At 39.2% G+C, this 19840-nt stretch overlaps 1 protein-coding gene across 1 annotated transcript in view; it reads right to left on the reverse strand.

Annotated features, from left to right (window-relative positions):
* Synj (synaptojanin) overlaps positions 1 to 19840 on the reverse strand; it is a 427286-nt gene that overhangs the window by 68155 nt on the left and 339291 nt on the right. Inside the window, exon 17 of the mRNA XM_068226016.1 lies at positions 11186 to 11376. Within this exon, the coding sequence (XP_068082117.1) occupies positions 11186 to 11376 (191 nt within the window). The remainder of the gene's footprint in view (positions 1 to 11185; positions 11377 to 19840) is intronic.

The following is a 19840-nucleotide window of genomic DNA, read 5'->3' on the forward strand; positions in this document are numbered from 1 at the left end:
TTACTTCATTATGACATATGATAAACATTTTCAAAGTAAGAAAAAGTTAACAAACTAAAGCTCTATTTTGAAGTTATTAACATTAGAGTTTACAAACAGCTCAACATATTCCTTCAAAGTATGAATTCCTTCACATTTTTTAATTTTCCTGTTCAAAACAGAAAAATACCTGTAATGGGGAGAAACAAATGCCCCCAAACTGGAATGTATTGTTCAAATCTGTTGATACAAGAGCTGACAGAACTCACAACACAGTATTAATTTTTTTATATTTTGAATCCACATCCACCAGAAAAGATATGGAGGGTTTTGGCATTTTCTGACATTGCTGTGCTCAGGTACTGTATAAGACATGAAGAAACTTCATTGGGCCCTTTGGCCCTCATACCTTCATTGTAAACAAAAAATGTGGCAGAATCAACTTTGAGGTTATGGACACAGAAAACATTTACTGTACGCTGTAAGTAAAATGTTTCTTGCAATGTTATGCAGGGAAGGTTCAAATTATGCATAAAATCAATACATGCTGCACCCCTGGAATCATCATTCTTTGCAACAAATGAAATATCTTGAATTTTTTTTCTAAAATTTCTTAGCTCTCACAAGATGTACAATTGTTTCACCAATACAGTATACGCTCTTTTGGCAACATCATTTAAATGTTTGCTCTTCATTTTCATATCTAGCTCCTCACATTTGCAACATGTTTCTATCTGTGGCCGACCAAACTTGAGGTCAAAGAGCTAGAGAAAAACTTTCCGGTAAAAATTGTATTTAACATCAAGTGTAGAATGTTCTTCTTTAAACAGCTCATGCATAAGACGAACATTCAGTTGTTCACTAAGTACTTATATTCTTTATTAGTATAATGAGCCTGTTTAGTTGGGAATGATGCTATGTGGTCTCTTACCTTATCTATCAATATCCCTGGCTTTGCTTTTCCAGATCTACATTTCTCATGGTTATCTTTTGGAAACTTCCCCTGAGGCAGCAAATTTACCAGTTTAAGAACTTGTTCATTTGTTATACCATGGATATTAACAAAGGTTAAAAAAAAAAAAAAAAAACATATTTGAACTTTCCATGTAGGAGTTGAAATTTCACACATATATGTAGCTCCTCTGTTTGGTTTGCTAGATTCGCTTATATCTTTTCTCCTATGCCTTTGATGCAAAGAAGTTGCTGAAATCATCCCTTGCAAGGAGAAACTCTGACCTTGAGAGCCCCTCTGTGTTCTGAAACACTGCTTTTCATCCAACTTATTTTCAACCATTAATCACACCCTCCTTTTGAAAATGCTAGGAATACCTTGCCTGGTATACTGATCAATAAATTACCTTCCTTTTCCTTGCTTATAAATCTGTGCAATTAACTGCTTTTGTCGAATTGGAAGGTACCATGCTAAGCTTATTACTCCATGAAGCTACTTCATCTCTACCTTCCCACTATGTTTCACCATTTCAGGTCTAACATCACTTATTTTGGCTGATTTATGATAACGGTTTATTTACCACCCTTTCCACATCCTGAAGTGTACTTTCACTAACATCATTGTTTTCCTCCCCATAAGCTTGGTTGTTCACCAGAAAGATTTCCTTTTACATTGAGAAGAGTTTCAAAATATTCCTTCCACCTATCCAGTGCTTCCCTGGATCTATTATGAATTCACCTGACTGGCCAAAACTGTAATCATTTCACTTTTCCTTCCCCTTCGTTCTTTATTACTGTCCAGAAATATCTGCCTGCTGCTTGACCAAACCTTTCCAGGTTATTATCCAAATATTCCTCCCCTGCTGCGGTGGGGAGGCTTGCGCGTCCCAATGCAGCAGATAGCCGAGCCACAGGTGCAACCACATCCGACGGGTATATGTCGAGAGACCAGACTAACGAATGGTTCATCGAAAGGCGGGTAGCAGCCTTTCGGAAGTTACAAGGACGGCAGTCTAGATGATTGACTGATATGGCCTTGTAATAATACTCAACATGGCTTAGCTGTGTTGATACTGCTGCACGGATGAAAGCAATGGGAAACTACAGCCGTAACTAACTCCCGAGGACATGCAGCTCTCTCTGTATGAATGATGTACTGATGATGGCTTCCTTCCGAGAAAAATATTCCGGAGGTAAAATAGTCCCCATTTGGATCTCTGGGTGGGGACTACACGAGAGGGGGCAATCATCAGGAAGATGGATGCTAACATTTTGCGAGTTAGAAGTTTGAATCGTTGTGGTAGGTTAGAGAATCCGAAAAGGGAGATGGATAGACTAAAGTTAGATGTAGTTCGTATAAGTGAAGTACATTGGCAGGAAGTGCAATTTTTTTGGTCAGGCGAATACAGAATTATCAACACAAAATCAGACAGGGGAAATGCAGGAGTTGGCTTAATAATGAATAAGAAAATAGGGCAGCGGGTAAGCTACTACGACCACCATAGTGAAAGAATTATTGTTATCAAGATAGACACCAAATCAATGCCCACCACAATAGTGCAGGTCTATATGCCTACTAGTTCAGCAGATAATGAGGAAATCAAAATATATGAAGAGATAGAAGATTTAATACAGTATGTAAAAGGTGGCGAGAATCTAATTGTGATGGGAGACTGGAATGCAGTGGTAGGCCAAGGAAGAGAAGGTAACGCAGTAGGAGAATTCGGATCGAGACAGAGGAACGAAGGAGGAAGTCGGCTGGTTGAATTCTGCACCAATCACAATTTAGTCCTTGGTAATAGTTGGTTCAAACAACACAAACTACGGCTGTACACATGGATGAGACCTGGAGTCACTGGAAGGTATCAAATGGACTTCATTATGATTGGGCAGAGATTCAGAAACCAGGTGTTGGATTGCAAAACTTTCCCAGGAGCAGATGTGGACTCTGATCACAACTTGCTGGTCATGAAATGCCATCTGAAGTTGAAGAAATTGAAGAAGGGAAGGAATCCAGTGAGATGGGATCTAGACAAGTTGAAAGAAATGAGTGTAAAGGATTGTTTCAAGGAACATGTTGCACAAGGACTAAATGGAAAGGCTAAAGGAAACAAAGTGGAAGAAAAATGGACAATCATGATAATGAAGTGGATAGGAAGTGCAGGTCAGCTAAGGAAGAATGGCTGAAGAAGAAGTGCAGGGATGTTGATAGTTGTATGGTCCTAGGAAAGGCAGATCTGCATACAGGAAAATCAAGGAAACCTTTGGAGAAAGGAAAAATAGGCGTAAGAATAATAAGAGTTCAGATGGAAAACCACTTGTAGGGAAAGAAGACAAGGCAGAAAGATGGCAGGAACATATCCAACAACTGTATCAAGGTAAGGACGTAGATGATATGGTTCTGGAACAGGAAGAGGCTGTTGAAGCTGATGAAATGGGTGACCCACTTTTGAGGTCAGAATTCGACAGAGCTTTGAGAGACCTAAATAGGAGCAAAGCACCTGGAATTGATGACATTCCCTCTGAATTTCTGACTGCTTTAGGAGAAACCAGCATGGGGAGGTTATTCCATGTGGTGTGCAAGATGTATGAGACAGCAGAAGTGCCATCAGATTTTCGGTGGAGTGTTGTTATACCTATTCCCAAGAAAGCCGGTGTTGACAAGTGCGAAAAATACCGCACCATTAGTTTCGTATCTCATGCTAGCAAAATTCTAACACACATTATTTACAGAAGAATGGAAAGACAAGTTGAAACCGAGTTGGAAGAAGATCAATTTGGCTTCAGAAGAAATGTAGGAACACGTGAAGCAATCCCGACTTTAGGTCTGATCTTAGAGGATCAAATTAAGAAGGACAAGCCCACATACATGGTGTTCGTAGATCTAGAAAAGGCATTTGATAATGTTGACTGGACCGAGCTATTTGAGATTCTGAAGGTGATCGGGATCAGGTACAAAGAAAGAAGAATTATCTACAATCTGTATAAAAATCAGTCAGCAGTGATAAGAATTGATGGCTATGAAAAAGAAGCAGCAATCCAGAAAGGGGTGAGGCAAGGCTGCAGTTTGTCCCCCCTCCTTTTCAGTGTTTATATAGAACAGGCAGGAAAGGAAATCAAAGAAGAATTTGGAAAGGGAATCACAATCCAAGGAGAGGAAATCCAAACCTTTGAGATTTGCCGATGATATTGTTATTTTATCTCATACTACATAAGATCTCAAGAAGTTACTGATTGTTATGGACAATGTCTTGGGTGAGGAGTACAAGATGAAAACAAGAAAGTCCAAAACAAAAGTAATGGAGTGCAATCATAGGAAGGCAGGTGATGCAGGAAATACTAGATTAGGAAAATAACTCTTAAAAGGAAGTGCATGAATATTGTTACTTGGGTAATAAAATAACTAACGATGGCAGAAGTTAGGAGGACATAAAATGCAGGCTAGCACAAGCAAGGAAGGCCATTCTTAAGAAAACAAATTTGCTCACTTTGATATTGATATAGGGATTAGAAAAATGTTTTTGAAGACTTTCGTTTGGAGTGTGGCATTGTATGGAAGTGAAACATGGACAATAACTCACTCAGAAAGAAAGCGAATATGCGGTTTTACAGAAGAATGCTGAAGGTGAGATGGATAGATCGAATCACGAATGAAGAGATACTGAATCGAATTGGTGAGAGGAGATCATTGTGGCTAAATTTGATGAGATGAAGAGATAGAATGCTAGGACACATCTTAAAACACCCAGGACCATTGCAGTTGGTTTTTGAGGGAAGTGTAAAGGGTATGAATGGTACGGGTAGACCAAGGTATGAATATGACAAGCAGATTAGAGCAGTTGTAGGATGCAGCAGTTATGTAGAAATGAAAAGGTTAGCTCATGATAGGGTGGCATGGAGAGCTGCAACAGACCAGTCTATGGAGTGTTGAATTAAGCAACAACCACCCAAATATTCCATTGGATTCTAAAATTATTTCTTTTGCTCTGTTCCCTTCATCTACGTACAATTCCCTGCCAACATCAGTCCTTGTTTGGAGCTATTTCTGAAACACCTTCTTTCAATCAATATCAATCAATCAATACTGATCTGCATTTAGGGCAGCCGCCCAGGTGGCAGATTCCCTATCTGTTGCTTTCCTAGCCTTTTCCTAAATGATTTCAAAGAAATTGGAAATTTATTGAACATCCCCCTTGGTAAGTTATTCCAATTCCTAACTCCCCTTCCAATAAATGAATATTTGCCCCAGTTTGTCCTCTTGAATTCCAACTTTATCTTCATATTGTGATCTTTCCTACTTTTATAAACGCCATTCAAACTTATTCGTCTACTAATGTCATTCCACGCCATCTCTCCGCTGACAGCTCGGAACATACCACTTAGTCGAGCAGCTCTTCTTCTTTCTCTCAATTCTTCCCAACCCAAACATTGCAACATTTTTGTAACGCTACTCTTTTGTCGGAAATCACCCAGAACAAATTGAGCTGCTTTTCTTTGGATTTTTTCCAGTTCTTGAATCAGGTAATCCTAGTGAGGGTCCCATACACTGGAACCATACTCTAGTTGGGGTCTTACCAGAGACTTATATGCACTCTCCTTTACATCCTTACTACAACCCCTAAACACCCTCATAACCATGTCCAGAGATCTGTACCCTTTATCTACAATCTCATTTATGTGATTACCCCAATGAAGATCTTTCCTTATATTAACACCCAGATACCTACAATGATCCCCAAAAGGAACTTTCACCCCATCAACGCAGTAATTAAAACTAAGAGGACTTTTCCTATTTATGAAACTCACAACCTGACTTTTAACCCCGTTTATCAACATACCATTGCCTGCTGTCCATCTCACAACATTTTCGAGGTCACGTTGCAGTTGCTCACAATCTTGTAACTTATTTATCACTCTATAGAGAATAACATCATCCGCAAAAAGCCTTACCTCCGATTCCACTCCTTTACTCATATCATTTATATATATAAGAAAACATAAAGGTCCAATAATACTGCCTTGAAGAATTCCCCTCTTAATTATTACAGGGTCAGATAAAGCTTTGCCTACTCTAATTCTCTGAGATCTATTTTCTAGAAATATAGCAACCCATTCAGTCACTCTTTTGTCTAGTCCAATTGCACTCATTTTTGCCAGTAGTCTCCCATGATCCACCCTATCAAATGCTTTAGACAGGTCAATCGCGATACAGTCCATTTGACCTCCAGAATCCAAGATATCTGCTATATCTTGCTGGAATCCTACAAGTTGAGCTTCAGTGGAATAACCCTTCCTAAAACCGAATTGCCTTCTATCGAACGAGTTATTAATTTCACAAACATGTCTAATATAATCAGAAAGAATGCCTTCCCAAAGCTTACATACAATGCATGTCAAACTTACTGGCCTGTAATTTTCAGCTTTATGTCTTTCACCCTTTCCTTTATACACCGGGGCTACTATAGCAACTCTCCATTCATCTGGTATAGCTCCTCCGACCAAACAATAATCAAATAAGTACTTCAGATATGGTACTATATCCCAACCCATTGTCTTTAGTATATCCCCAGAAATCTTATCAATTCCAGCCGCTTTTCTAGTTTTCAACTTTTGTATCTTATTGTAAATGTCATTGTTATCATACATAAATTTTATTACTTCTTTGCTCTTAGTCTCCTCCTCTATCTCGACATCATCCTTGTAACCAACAATCTTTACATACTGCTGACTGAAAACTTCTGCCTTTTGAAGATCCTCACATACACACTCCCCTTGTTCATTAATTATTCCTGGAATGTCCTTCTTGGAACCTGTTTCTGCCTTAAAATACCTATACATACCTTTCCATTTTTCACTAAAATTCGTATGACTGCCAATTATGCTTGCCATCATGTTATCCTTAGCTGCCTTCTTTGCTAGATTCAATTTTCTAGTAAGTTCCTTCAATTTCTCCTTACTTCCACAGCCATTTCTAACTCTATTTCTTTCCAGTCTGCACATCCTTCTTAGTCTCTTTATTTCTCTATTATAATAAGGTGGGTCTTTACCATTCCTTACCACCCTTAATGGTACAAACCTGTTTTCGCATTCCTCAACAATTTCTTTAAACCCATCCCAGAGTCTGTTTGCATTTTTATTTACCGTTTTCCACCGACTGCCTAACAGTCCTACTTTTAAGACCTTCCTTTCTATCACATTTATTTTTAACTACCACAAAAACAGCTTCATGATCACTAATACCATCTATTACTTCAGTTTTCCTATAGAGCTCATCTGGTTTTATCAGCACCACATCCAGGATATTTTTCCCTCTGGTTGGTTCCATCACTTTCTGAATCAGCTGTCCTTCCCATATTAACTTATTTGCCATTTGTTGGTCATGCTTCCTGTCGTTCGCATTTCCTTCCCAATTGACATCTGGCAAATTCAGATCTCCCGCTACAATCACATTTCTTTCCATGTCGTTTCCCACATACCTGACTATCCTATCAAATAATTCCGAATCCGCATCAGTGCTACCCTTTCCCGATCTGTACACTCCAAATATATCAAGTTGCCTATTATCTTTAGAAATGAGCCTTATACCTAGAATTTCATGTGTCTCATCTTTAACTTTTTCGTAGCTTACAAATTCTTCTTTCACCAGAATGAACACTCCCCCTCCCACCCTTCCTATCCTATCTCTACGATACACACTCCAGTGCCGTGAGAAAATTTCTGCATCCATTATATCATTTCTCAGCCATAATTCAACTCCTATTACAATATCTGGTAAATATATATCTATTAAATTACTTAATTCTATTCCTTTCCTTACAATACTTCTACAGTTCAACACTAACAATTTTATGTCATCCCTACTTGATTTCCAGTTCCCTGTTCCCTTATCACCGCTCCCTAGGCCATCCCGTTTCCCTGAATGTACCTCCCTATTACCCTTCCAAACAAATTTCCTAACTTATACGTACCACTGCGGTTTAAATGAAGGCCATCTGAGCGCAGATCCCTATCTCCTACCCACCCATTAGGATCTAGAAATTTCACTCCCAGTTTCCCACATACCCACTCCATAGTCTCATTTAAATCCCCAATCACCCTCCAGTCAGTATCCCTTCTACACAGTATTCCACTAATAACAATCTCCGCTTTCTTAAACTTCACCCGTGCTGCATTTACCAGATCCCACACATCTCCAACTATGTTGGTACTTATATCAGCTTGCCTTACATTGTTGGTACCAACGTGAAACACTACCACCTTCTCCTTCCCCTCCTCCCTCTCTTCTACTTTCCTCAACATTTGCCTCAACCTAATTCCTGGATAACACTCTACCCTGGTACCCTTTCCTCCACACACTTCTTTTTAAGTGTACAAGCTTCATCATTCCACCAGATTATCCCTGTATGCCACCTATTCTCTTTCTATATCCTGAACCTGATTGCAGACAATTTTTGGAACTTTTCACTGATCATATGTACCTCTGTCTAATTTCCTCATCCTGGAGCTTTTCTACACTTATTTATCTGCAGACATTTCAATTTCTCTACCGCAGCCCTAGAGATACTTAGTTCAAAACAGATCAGGTAGTGGTCAGCATCAGTAAAAAAATCTCCCCAGAATACCTGCACATTCCTAGCAGGTTTCCTGAATTCTAAAAGAGAGAGAGAGCGAGAGAGAGAGAGAGAGAGAGAGCGAGCAAGAAAGAGAGCGAGCAAGAGCGAGAGAGAGAGCAAGAGAGAAAGAGAGATTTCTTCCCCCCCAAAAAAAATTCCTCTTCTAAAATATTAGGGTGCAGAGGTTATTCGATGGCAGGGATTATTAGCGTGTATAAGGTATAAAGAAGTGTGTTCCCTCCATTTAATGCAAACTGCAAATTACTACAACACAGTTAAATCACCTAAATACCCTGGAACACATCATAAACAAGAGTTTAACTCCAATAAATGAATTTAAAAAATTGTATTTTACAGTAGAGAGAGTTCGACAAGAATGTAGCCTACTTATCTGGCAATTTCCACAACAGCCCCAGGATTGTCAGTATATGAACATTAAGGGTGTATCAAAACTATACTGACAAAAGAAGTCAGAAATGCTCTTAATGTTATGTTAAGAACGATAGTGCAATCGAATTGGCAGAGAAAATTTTTCTTTTCAAGAAAAGGAGGTTACTTTGTTACTCCCGGACGTGCGGTTGAAGTTCACGAACTTGCCGTATTTGCTATGCCAGAGACCTAGGCGCTGCACGTTGCTGTGCGTCAGAGGAAAGGGAAAGGAGGGGAAGTGGGAGACAGAAGTAATGCTTGGTGCAAATGCACAAGTTTATCGTTCAGTTCGCATAGTTGCTTCCCAGCCCCAGTAGGCAGTGTACAGTTTGTTCTGCACAAATTGACTGCTACGTGAACCACATAGAACGAAAATGAACCTGTATCAAGAATACAGGCAACTTTCCAGGTTGTTTGCAACACACACCACATCGTTGTTTGCAACACACACCACATCCTGAATGGAGTCCGAAGGTCACCACTACATTGTTGTGAACTGTGCATCAAACTAGGAGGGGAGTATATTGAACATCTACTGTAATCAAACCATTGGGCATATTGTTTTCTTCATTCAGTATTTCATTCCATTTACAATGTTGTGAGTAAAGAAATACACAATCATGGGGCGGCAGCGTTGCATCTTTGAGCATGTCAAATAATAAAGAACGTTACTGCGAACAACAGACGAGGGACTGATAAGTGTGTCGTAATTACAGTGTGTTCTTGTACTGTGTGTTTAGTTACTGCTGTTGCCTGTAAGAGAAAAGGACAATTCTGCGCAAGTCGAACGAGGAAACTTGTGCATACTCGCGGAGCATTATCTCTGTCTCCGTCACAACCCCTACTTCCCTTCCCTCCTCTTCCCTGAAGCATGGCAGTGGCTTGTGCTCTGACACAGCAACTACGTTGAGTTCGTCAATTTGAATCGCGCACCCAGATGTAATGAGGTAACCTTTATAATACCAATATAAATGGTCCGTTATTGGACATTATAAAGTTTCCAGCTAACTCTTTCCTGGTTGCCAGCGTTTCGCCCCCGTGTGCTGGGCTGGGCTCATCATTTGGTACCTAGCACACCTACCAAGACACTGGCTAGTGCATACTGTGGAGGCCACTGCGTAGGCTAATTGTAGCCACCGGCAGTGCCAATGCACTATGAGAGACTTTGTCTCATTATCAAAAATTGATGCCTGCTTGGCCATCGGATCGAAAAGAAAAATGTTCTCTGCCAATCCGATTGCACCATCATTCTTAACATAACACAAAGAACATCTCTGATTTATTTGGTCAGTATAGTTCTGATACACACTGTATAAGCTATAAGTAAGAGTTTCTTAGCACGTAATTTACAACTTGAAACTATACCATCCATTGTTTTTCACAGAGGATTTAAACATTTTCATAGTTCAAGGATTTTATGAAGTACACTTTTAATTAGTAACAGGATTAATGTGAGAAGGCTCATGAAATAATTTTTTATCTTAGATTGTTCGTACCGAGCTCGATAGCTGCAGTCGCTTAAGTGCGGCCAGTGTCCAGTAATCGGGAGATAGTGGGTTCGAACCCCACTGTCGGCAACCATGAAGATGGTTTTCCGTAGTTTCCCATTTTCACACCAGGCAAATGTTGGGGCTGTACCTTAATTAAGGCCACGGCTGCTTCCTTACCATTCCTAGGCCTTTCCTATCCCATCGTCGCCCTAAGACCTATCTGTGTCGGTGCGACGTGAAGCAAATAGCAAAAAAAGATTGTTCGTAACTGTGTTTATTTTGGCATTTAAATATTTTGATCAGTATTGGAAGTAACACTCCTATATGATAAGTTCTTTATCATAATTTGATGGATACAGTAAAATATAGACAAATAGTGAGCACTTGTCACTTTCCAAAAAATTATTCCTATAACCTTTACATATTCAACTTCTAAAAGACAATTTAAAAAAAGAGGAGGTTGTTGCCCAACTGTATTTCCCCATGAAACAATCAACATCACCAGGCAAAAGAAAATACAAAGTATTATTAATAACTAAGGAACATCTACTTTTACTCTCCTGGCTTTCTAACTAAGGACTTCTCAATAACCCTGTATCTTCTTCACCAGATGATAAAATAAGTTTTAAATCAAAGTTTTATGAAATACTGTGTAAATATGGCTAGTACATGAATAGAAATACAACATTTCTTGGATGAGCAGAAAAGAATTTCACAAGTTACCTGAATAACAACAGTAGCATCTGGAGGACCAAGATCTTGAATGACCTCTTTGAACACATTACTTCGCCTATCATCATCAATCTGACAAATATCTACATCAATAATAGCAATAACTGGCCGATGGTCACTCTGTTTCAGCTCTGCTCGACCGTAATACACCAATGTACCAGGATTCCAATCAGATGTCAAATCTGAAACACATTAGTCAGAACTTAAAAGTAGAAGGTTTGTTCTCAAGAAGTTCACCTTTTACTGTAAACTAGAAACACAGAGATAAGAACATAATACTGTAGGTTGTTTGGATAGAAAGCAGGTGATCCAATCTTAAAATATGCAAATCAGTGAAACTGGAGGGATTTTCCCAAACCTAATTACAGGGAAGGTAATCCTGTAACTATACACCAACCAGCCACAAAAAAAAGCATAACACTTTAATTTCTTATGCAAAGTCTTCATTTATTCTGCTAACATGTAGTGGTCTTCCCATATTATTTAAATTTTTTAAAATCTAGATGTTTGGCTATATAAAATACCTACACATGTTTTACAACATGCATTAACTCACAATTTTTCTTACATTTTTCAATTCATGAAATGTTTCAGTTCTTTCTTTTAAGTTGGTTTTTGTCAATTGTTATTCACTTTATGGCCAAACAAAACAAGGTTAATGTTTGTATTGCACTTCATGAGGATTGGCCACTAAAAACAAGCATTTCTTTCCCTAGCATCTAAGCTCAGGTATACAGATGGCACTAGGAAAGTTTTGCAATATGCAAAAACGGTTGGCTGGACACCCCTGTTATGGTGAGGGATGAAAAGAGGGGTGAAAACCGTTTTAGAAGAAAGGAAGGTGTGAACTTCACACCAGTTGTTACCAAGCAGTGGGATTGAAAGCAAGTTAAGATGTCAGTGTGGTTTAAAGGTGAATATCGCGCAATTATCCACTAAAATTTTGCGCATGGATTAACTCTTGACCAGTGCCTGGAGGAAACTACTCCTGTGCTGGGGAAAGACTGTCCACATTGGACAACAATTTTCTGCTGGTACAAAGAGTTCCAGAGGGGAAATTTTGGGATTGAAGACGATCCTCATTCTGGGCGACCGTCTGAATCAGTGACTGAGGAAAACATTGAAGCTGTGAGGAAAATGTTGCAGCAAGAGAGGCGGTTGACATATAGGCAGGTAGAAGAGATCCTCCACATCCCTGTACCAGCTGTTCATTCAATTCTACATGACCATCTCCATGTTAGAAAGGTTTGTTCCCTTTGGGTGCCCCATTCACTTTCAGAGGAACAAAGGGCACATCGAGTGAAATGGTGCCGAGCAATGCTAACACAGTTTGAGAATGGGACTTCGCGTAACGTCAATAGCATTGTTACAGGTGACGAAACTTGGCTTTATTATTACAATGTCCCAACAAAATCACAGAACAAGGTGTGGCTGTGTGATGATGAGGGTACTCCTGTGACTGCGAAAGTCACTGTCACTGAAGAAAAGGACGATTGCAGTATTCTTCACTAAATGGGGCATCCTGACTCGGGTTGTGCTAGAAACACAAAGGACAGTTACTGCGAAGTGGTACAGTGAGACTTGTCTGCCTCAGGTCATCCAGGCTCTCGAGCAGTTCCGTCCAAGTTCACGGCTCAACACTTGGCTCTTGCATCACGACAGTGCTCCAGCACATCGTGCTAATGTAACAATGGATTTTCTTGCCAGATCAGGGTTGACTGTGCTTGATCACCCTCGATACAATCCTGATCTTGTCCCATGTGACTTCATACTCTTCCAGAAGTGAAGATGAAGCTGAAAGGGTGGCGTTTTGCATCCGACGAGGAACTTCTGGCAGCAAGGGATCAAGAGTGTGAAAATGTTACCGAAGGAAAGTGGCAGAGTTGGTTCAGTGACTGGTTTCGAAGTATGGAGAAGTGTATCAAGTGTGGTGGAAATTATTTTGAAAAAGTATAAAGCGTTCACTCACATTGCAAAACTTTCCTAGTGCCCTTTGTACTGATCACAAGCTGTTGGATGGCCCTTTGCCGGGATATGATCCCTACACCTCCAGCAATTTTTTCTCAACTGCTCAAAGGTGGTGTTGTCATATTGTCTGATGGTCCTTCCAAACATATCCCATACATGTTCATGTTCAATGGGGTTTAAGTGAAAACTATGTGGTGGCCAGTTTACGGTTCGAATTCTAAGTTCCTGCAGACACTGCGCAACACAGCGAGCAGTATGGGAGTGAGTGTTACATCAGCACGAAATTCTGGAAAATGAAAGATGCAAAAGGCATCACATGGTCCACCAGTATCTCTTTAATATCCCTTTGGGTTTTTAGGATCCCGTGATCGATGAACACCAACCCAGTACGGTCAACATTGATGATGTAACCCCACACTATTATCGCGCCGCCTCCAAGTGGAGTCTTCAAGGAGAAAGCAATTACATGTAATATAAGTCATATTTAGTCAATATTGTCAAATTTGAACAGTTATATGATATTATCATTAAAAAGTTCCTCCTTTACAATACTCACAAAGTTTGATCTTAAAACAAAGTTGCAGGTACATGTTTCATCCTTCTTGGGGACATCTTCAGCCTTGCAAAGAACGAAAGTTAAAATAGTACAAATAAAAGCATATTTAAAATATTGTTACAACGCATGTCTTCAATAACCTAAATCTACAGTTCTTTGTGTGCCATTTAACAAGAAAGTAGCAACGAACAATTAAAATCTGCTTAAAAAAGCTTAGTCATTCATCACAGTATAAAAGAATTTTATGTTTACCAGCAAATAGGTTATGGATAAAACTGTAACTTATTATGCTGCAGTCTTGGTTTTCCTGCTACTATTTCCACAATCCATTCCATTGATAGGCTAATGAATTAAAAACCAGAGTGTAGTAAAATTGACCTTTTTACACAGGGGGAACTTTTCATGTTGTGTAGTTAGAAGTAGAAATTGCCAGGCTTAGGTTGTAATGGTCTTGTATATGAAGTAATTTCCTTTCTGGTTGTTCCTTGTCTCGGCGGGCAAGTGGTCTTATGCCACAGCTTCTAACTGCATAACATAAAAGTTTCCCCTGTGTAAAGAGGTTCAATTTTACTACACACCGATTTTTAATTCATTAACCTATCAATGGAAGGCATTGTATAAATAGTAGCAAGAAAACTAAGACTGCACAAAACATAATTTTATCCATAACCTATTTGCTGTAATTGTATGTAGCCACTTTTATTTTTACTATTTAATGTACATTCTTTACAAGGCTGAAGATGTCCCGAAGATGGACAAAACATGTACCCATAACTTTAAGATTAAACTTTGTGAGCATTATAAAGGTGGGAATGATAATATCATAAAAATGAGAAAGCAATAGTCCTGTACCTCTTTCTAGACCATCTCCCCACTCCTTATCAGGACACATGAGATTAAAGCGACTCATCAGTGGAGAACAGAGGCCCACAGCACCCGGGTCCATCCCAGATGCTGCCTTGCAAAACAAATATGTGCTGCTTTGTGTTGTCATTCAAGTAGGGGTCCAGGTGCAGTTTTCCTGAATGAAAGATAAGCTTCTTGTAATCCCATCCTTCCTGTTCACTCATGCATGTCTGACATTTTTCAGCCTATTTCTTGCCTGGACTGGTGTAGTATGGCGATATGCAGGAAGTTGGGATTGAAACCTGGACTAGCTAGCACAATCTTTAGACATAAACCGCATTGAACATGTATGGAATAGATATGCTTTGAAGGAATGTCAGAATATTACAACACCTTGGAACAACTGAGAACATTACTGGAGGAGTGGGATCACATCCTGGCAGAGGCCATCCAATAACTTGTGAATAGTGTACCTGAGTGTTTACAAGACATCACAGATGCTAGGGGTGAATATACCCATTTACTCATGAAGTTCGATACAAATAATATCCTAGCTTTTTGGCCATAAACTGAATAACAATTGACAAAACCCAATTGAAGGGAGAGAATCCACCTGATAACTGCCCCAATTAGGGAATCAAAAGATCGTTACTACTAGTTGTTTTACGTCGCACCGACACAGATAGGTCTTATGGCGACGATGGGACAGGGAAGGGCTAGGAGTGGGAAGGAAGCGGCCGTGGCCTTAAGTAAGGTACAGCCCCAGCATTTGCCTGGTGTGAAAATGGGAAACCACGGAAAACCATTTTTCCGGGCTGCCGACAGTGGGGTTCAAACCTACTATCTCCCGAATACTGGATACTGGCCGCACTTAAGCAACTGCAGCTATCGAGCTCGGTTCAAAAGATCGGCCTCCTAATCAATTCATATGAATAATATTTATTTTATATGATGTTTGGATTAAGCAGGGCTTGAGTCATGACTCAAGATTACTATTGCCACCATCAGGCAGATTGTTTCTTTCAGATTTTATTTGAGAAAGAAAATCCAATACATGCTTCTTCAGGTTAGGGAATACAAGTGGTGTCGCCAATGAATTTTTTAACGCTGAGTCTGCTATGGTCTGGATAGTAGTGTCCAGGATTTTGTTTATTCTTAAGAAGTTCAGCGTCTCCTTAGGAACTGTCCCTCTAGCGCCAATCATAAGGCCAATAACTTCCCATTTTGTAATTTCGTACTTCTTTCTGAGCTCCTCGCGGCATGGCTCATATATGGCCTTTTTCTCCTCACAAACTAATCGATGCTGCTGTTCATTTTCCTAGAATCTTACAGTGGAATCAATCAAAATACCCGTACCTTTCGCCTGGTCAATGACAATATCAGCTCGTCTTGTGCATCCATTTGTGGAAAGACATTCTACTTCTTCATGGATCTCCAAATGATGATGTTTACGGAGACTTCCAGCAATCAATTGGCAAACTGTATTGTGCCTATGGATCCTCATCAGCTCTCCCTTATGACAGAACCCTAACACATGAGGTAAGGTTTCAAATTCATCACATCTTCCAGGGAGAGACTGAACTGGGATGACATTACAGTTCATTTTAATTGCTTCTGTCCATTGTCCGCATAACATACCTCTTTTTTTACTGATCCAACAGTTTCCTTTCTTCCAGTGGGAGAAGAATATAACTACCTTACCCATGGATGGTAATGTGCACCAACTTCTAAAGGAATTTTCGGAGTACTTTTCGGATGAGCTTGGGAAGAAGGTTTTCAAGATCTGCAACTTGTTCCTTGCTAAGCGGCAAGTGTTCAAGGCAATGGGCGATTTCAGTACGGAGCTCTCTTGTGGCTTTGATGTATGGGCTTCTCACATGCATCAGCCTTTTGCAAATATTTATATGCTGAATGAAAGCCCCCCATTCTGGTTTGAAAAAAGCTTAAAAATCAGAAAAATTTCAAGAAATGCAAAATGTGAGGAAAATGTTGAGTTTATGAATGGTTTGGTATTTTCTGTAGCAAAATATCTAGCTTTTGAAAAATGATAATGACTATTGGAAAACAGATACATTTTAGAGGAATAAGTGAATTTTTTACATAAGAATGTGATGGGAGACTGGAATGCAGTGGTAGGCCAAAGTAGGTAAGGTAATTACAGTAGGAGAATTTGGATTGGGACAAAGGAACGAAAGAGGAAGTCGGCTGGTTGAATTCTGCACTGATCATAATTTAAGTCCTTGCTAATACTTGGTTCAAACACCACAAACGATGGCTGTATACGTGGACGAGACCTGGAGACACTGGAAGGTATCAAATAGACTTCATTATGATTACGCAGAGATTCAGAAACCAGGTGTTGGATTGCAAAACTTTCCCAGGAGCAGACTTGGACTCTGACCACAACTTGTTGGTCATGAAATGCCATCTGAAGTTGAAGAAATTGAAGAAAGGAAGGAATGTAAGGAGATGGGACCTAGACATGTTGAAAGAAAAGAGTATGAGGGATTGTTTCAAGGAACATGTTGCACAAGGACTCAATGAAAAGGCTGAAGGAAACACAATAGAGGAAGAGTGGATAGTCATGAAAAATGAAGATGGTAGGGCTGCTGAAAAAATGTTAGGAAAAAAAAAGATCAACTTAGAATCAGTGGATAACTCACGAGATACTACACCTGATTGATGAAAGACAAAAATACAAGAATGCTAGAAATGAAGAGGGCAGATAAGAATACAGGCAATTAAAGAATGAAGTGGATAGAAAGTGCAAGGTAGCTAAGGAAGAATGGCTGAAGGAGAAAACTGCAAGGATGTTCAAGGTTGTATGATCCTAGGAAAGGTAGATGCTGCATAAAGGAAAATCAAGGAAACCTTTGGAGAAAGGAAATCTAGGTGTATGAATATTAAGAGTTCAGATGGGAAGCCACTTCTAGGGAAAGAAGACGAAGAAGAAAGACAGCAGGAACATATCCAACAGTTGTATCAAGGTAAAGACGTAGATGATTTGGTTCTGGAACAAGAAGAGGCTGTTGATGCTGATGAAATGGGAGATGCAATTTTGAGGTCAGAGTTTGACAGAGCTGTGAGAGACCTAAATAGGAACAAGGCACCTGGAATTGATGAAATTCCCTCTGAATTACTGACTGCCTTAGGAGAAACCAGCATGGCAAGGTTATTCCATCTAGTGTGTAAGATGTATGAGACAGGAGAAGTGCCATCCAATTTTCGGCGGAGTGTTGTTATACCTATTCAGAAGAAAGCCGGTGCTGACAAGTGTGAAAACTACTACACCATTAGTTTAGTATCTCATGCCTGCAAAATTTTAACACGTATTATTTACAGAAGAATGGAAAGACAAGTTGAAGCTGAGTTGGGAGAAGATCAATTTGGCTTCAGAAGAAATGTAGGAACACATGAAGCAATCCTGACTTTACGTTTGATCTAAGAGGATCGAATTAAGAAGGACAAGCCCACGTACATGGCGTTCGTAGACCTAGAAAAGGCATTCAATAATGTTGATTGGACCAAGCTATTTAAGATTCTGAAGGTGATTGGGATCAGATACCAAAAACGAAGAATTATCTACAATCTATATAAAAATCAGTCTGCAGTTATAAGAATCAAGGACTTTGAAAAAGCAGCAGCAATCAAGAAAGGAGTGATGCAAGGCTGCAGTTTACATAGAACAGGCAGTAAAGGAAATGAAAGAAAAATCTGGAAAGGGAATCACAATCCAGGGAGAGGAAATCAAAACCTTGAGATTATTGATGATATTGTTATTTTATATGAGACTGCAGAAGATCGAGAAGTTGCCAAATGGTATGGACAATGTCTTTGGTAAGGAGTACAGGATGAAAATAAACAAACAAAAGTAATGGAGTGCAGTCGAACGAAGGCAGGTGATGTAGATAATATTAGATTAGGAAATGAAGTCCTAAAGGAAGTAAATGAATATTGTTACTTGGGTAGTAAAATAACTAACGATGACAGAAGTAAGGAGGACATAAAATGCAGACTAGCACGAGCAAGGAAGGCCTTTCTTAAGAAAAGGAATTTGCTCACTTCGAACACTGATATAGGAATTAGAAAGAAGTTGCTAAGTATTGATTTTCATTTATATGCTTATAAATTTTGAAGAATTTTTATATGGCATGGTTCTTTTTGAGATAATATTAGTTGGAATGCTGGTGCCGTAGGCTATATTGAAGTTTGTGTAGATGTCATTAGGGCATCTTCTTTGATGTAGTATTTGTGGGAACTTCGAACTTCATCAAGTTGGTTCAATTGGACTAACGTCTGTCATGGCTATGATGTGGACAGTGTTTACTAGTTATCTTAATTGCCTTTACTTATAATTGAATCGTGCAGTCGAGTAAGGAACTAAGTCAGATTTTGCTACTTTTCAGGAGAGCAAAAAAACTGATTTTCTTCAACACGTTTCAATGAATAGTTCCCATTATTTTATATAATATTTAGATCAGTGATAGATATGTAACGGAGGTAACAGTAAAATGTTCAAGAAAAATTTATAAATTTTATGACCGTTTGAACTTTTTTGACTTAGTTCCTTTCTCCAAAAACACCGAAAAAAATTGGGGGTTGGGAATAAATCTCTCATACGAACTATACCAACCTTTGTTATATATTAAACATTGCATAATGCAATACATAAGCACTGTTTACAGTACAGAAAAAAACAGGGAAACAAATACAAATGACCTTGAAGCGCCAAATAACTGCAGTATTACAACCGAGACTACTAACCTAAGGGGAATTCATTGGCTGCGAAATAATGTCCAAATAAAATGCCAAAGCATCCTCATTCGCAACATGTTTCAACAGTTTACGCAAGTCCTTTATCTTCTCAGCTTTTATTGGAACCCACCCTCTGGATATGCTGCCATTGGTTGCAAGGAAAATGTGCAAAAGTTACCTTTCCCAAGATGAAACATATGTTTCACAATGCTGTTTATAAAGGGAAGTGCTACAAGAACTCCTGATTTCTCTGCCCTATATCTGTATTCTTTAAACGAAGAAGGAGAAAATGCAATCTTTCCAACACGAGGAGTATTCTTTGTTGATGTTTCAGCTGATACAGTCACTTTTTAAAAAAACTCAGGCCACCACTTGTCAAAATTAAATACTGCACTTGAGTCTACTAACTTAACTGTAACATTTGCTTTGCTGTTTACAATAATTGCCATATACTCTTTGATAGTATAAACTCTGTCCACTTTTTAAATGTTTTTCTTAAATACCGCAAAGTCCCTGTCGCA

Source organism: Anabrus simplex, chromosome 2 (genome assembly GCF_040414725.1).
Source record: "Anabrus simplex isolate iqAnaSimp1 chromosome 2, ASM4041472v1, whole genome shotgun sequence".
NCBI classification, from domain to species: domain Eukaryota; kingdom Metazoa; phylum Arthropoda; class Insecta; order Orthoptera; family Tettigoniidae; genus Anabrus; species Anabrus simplex.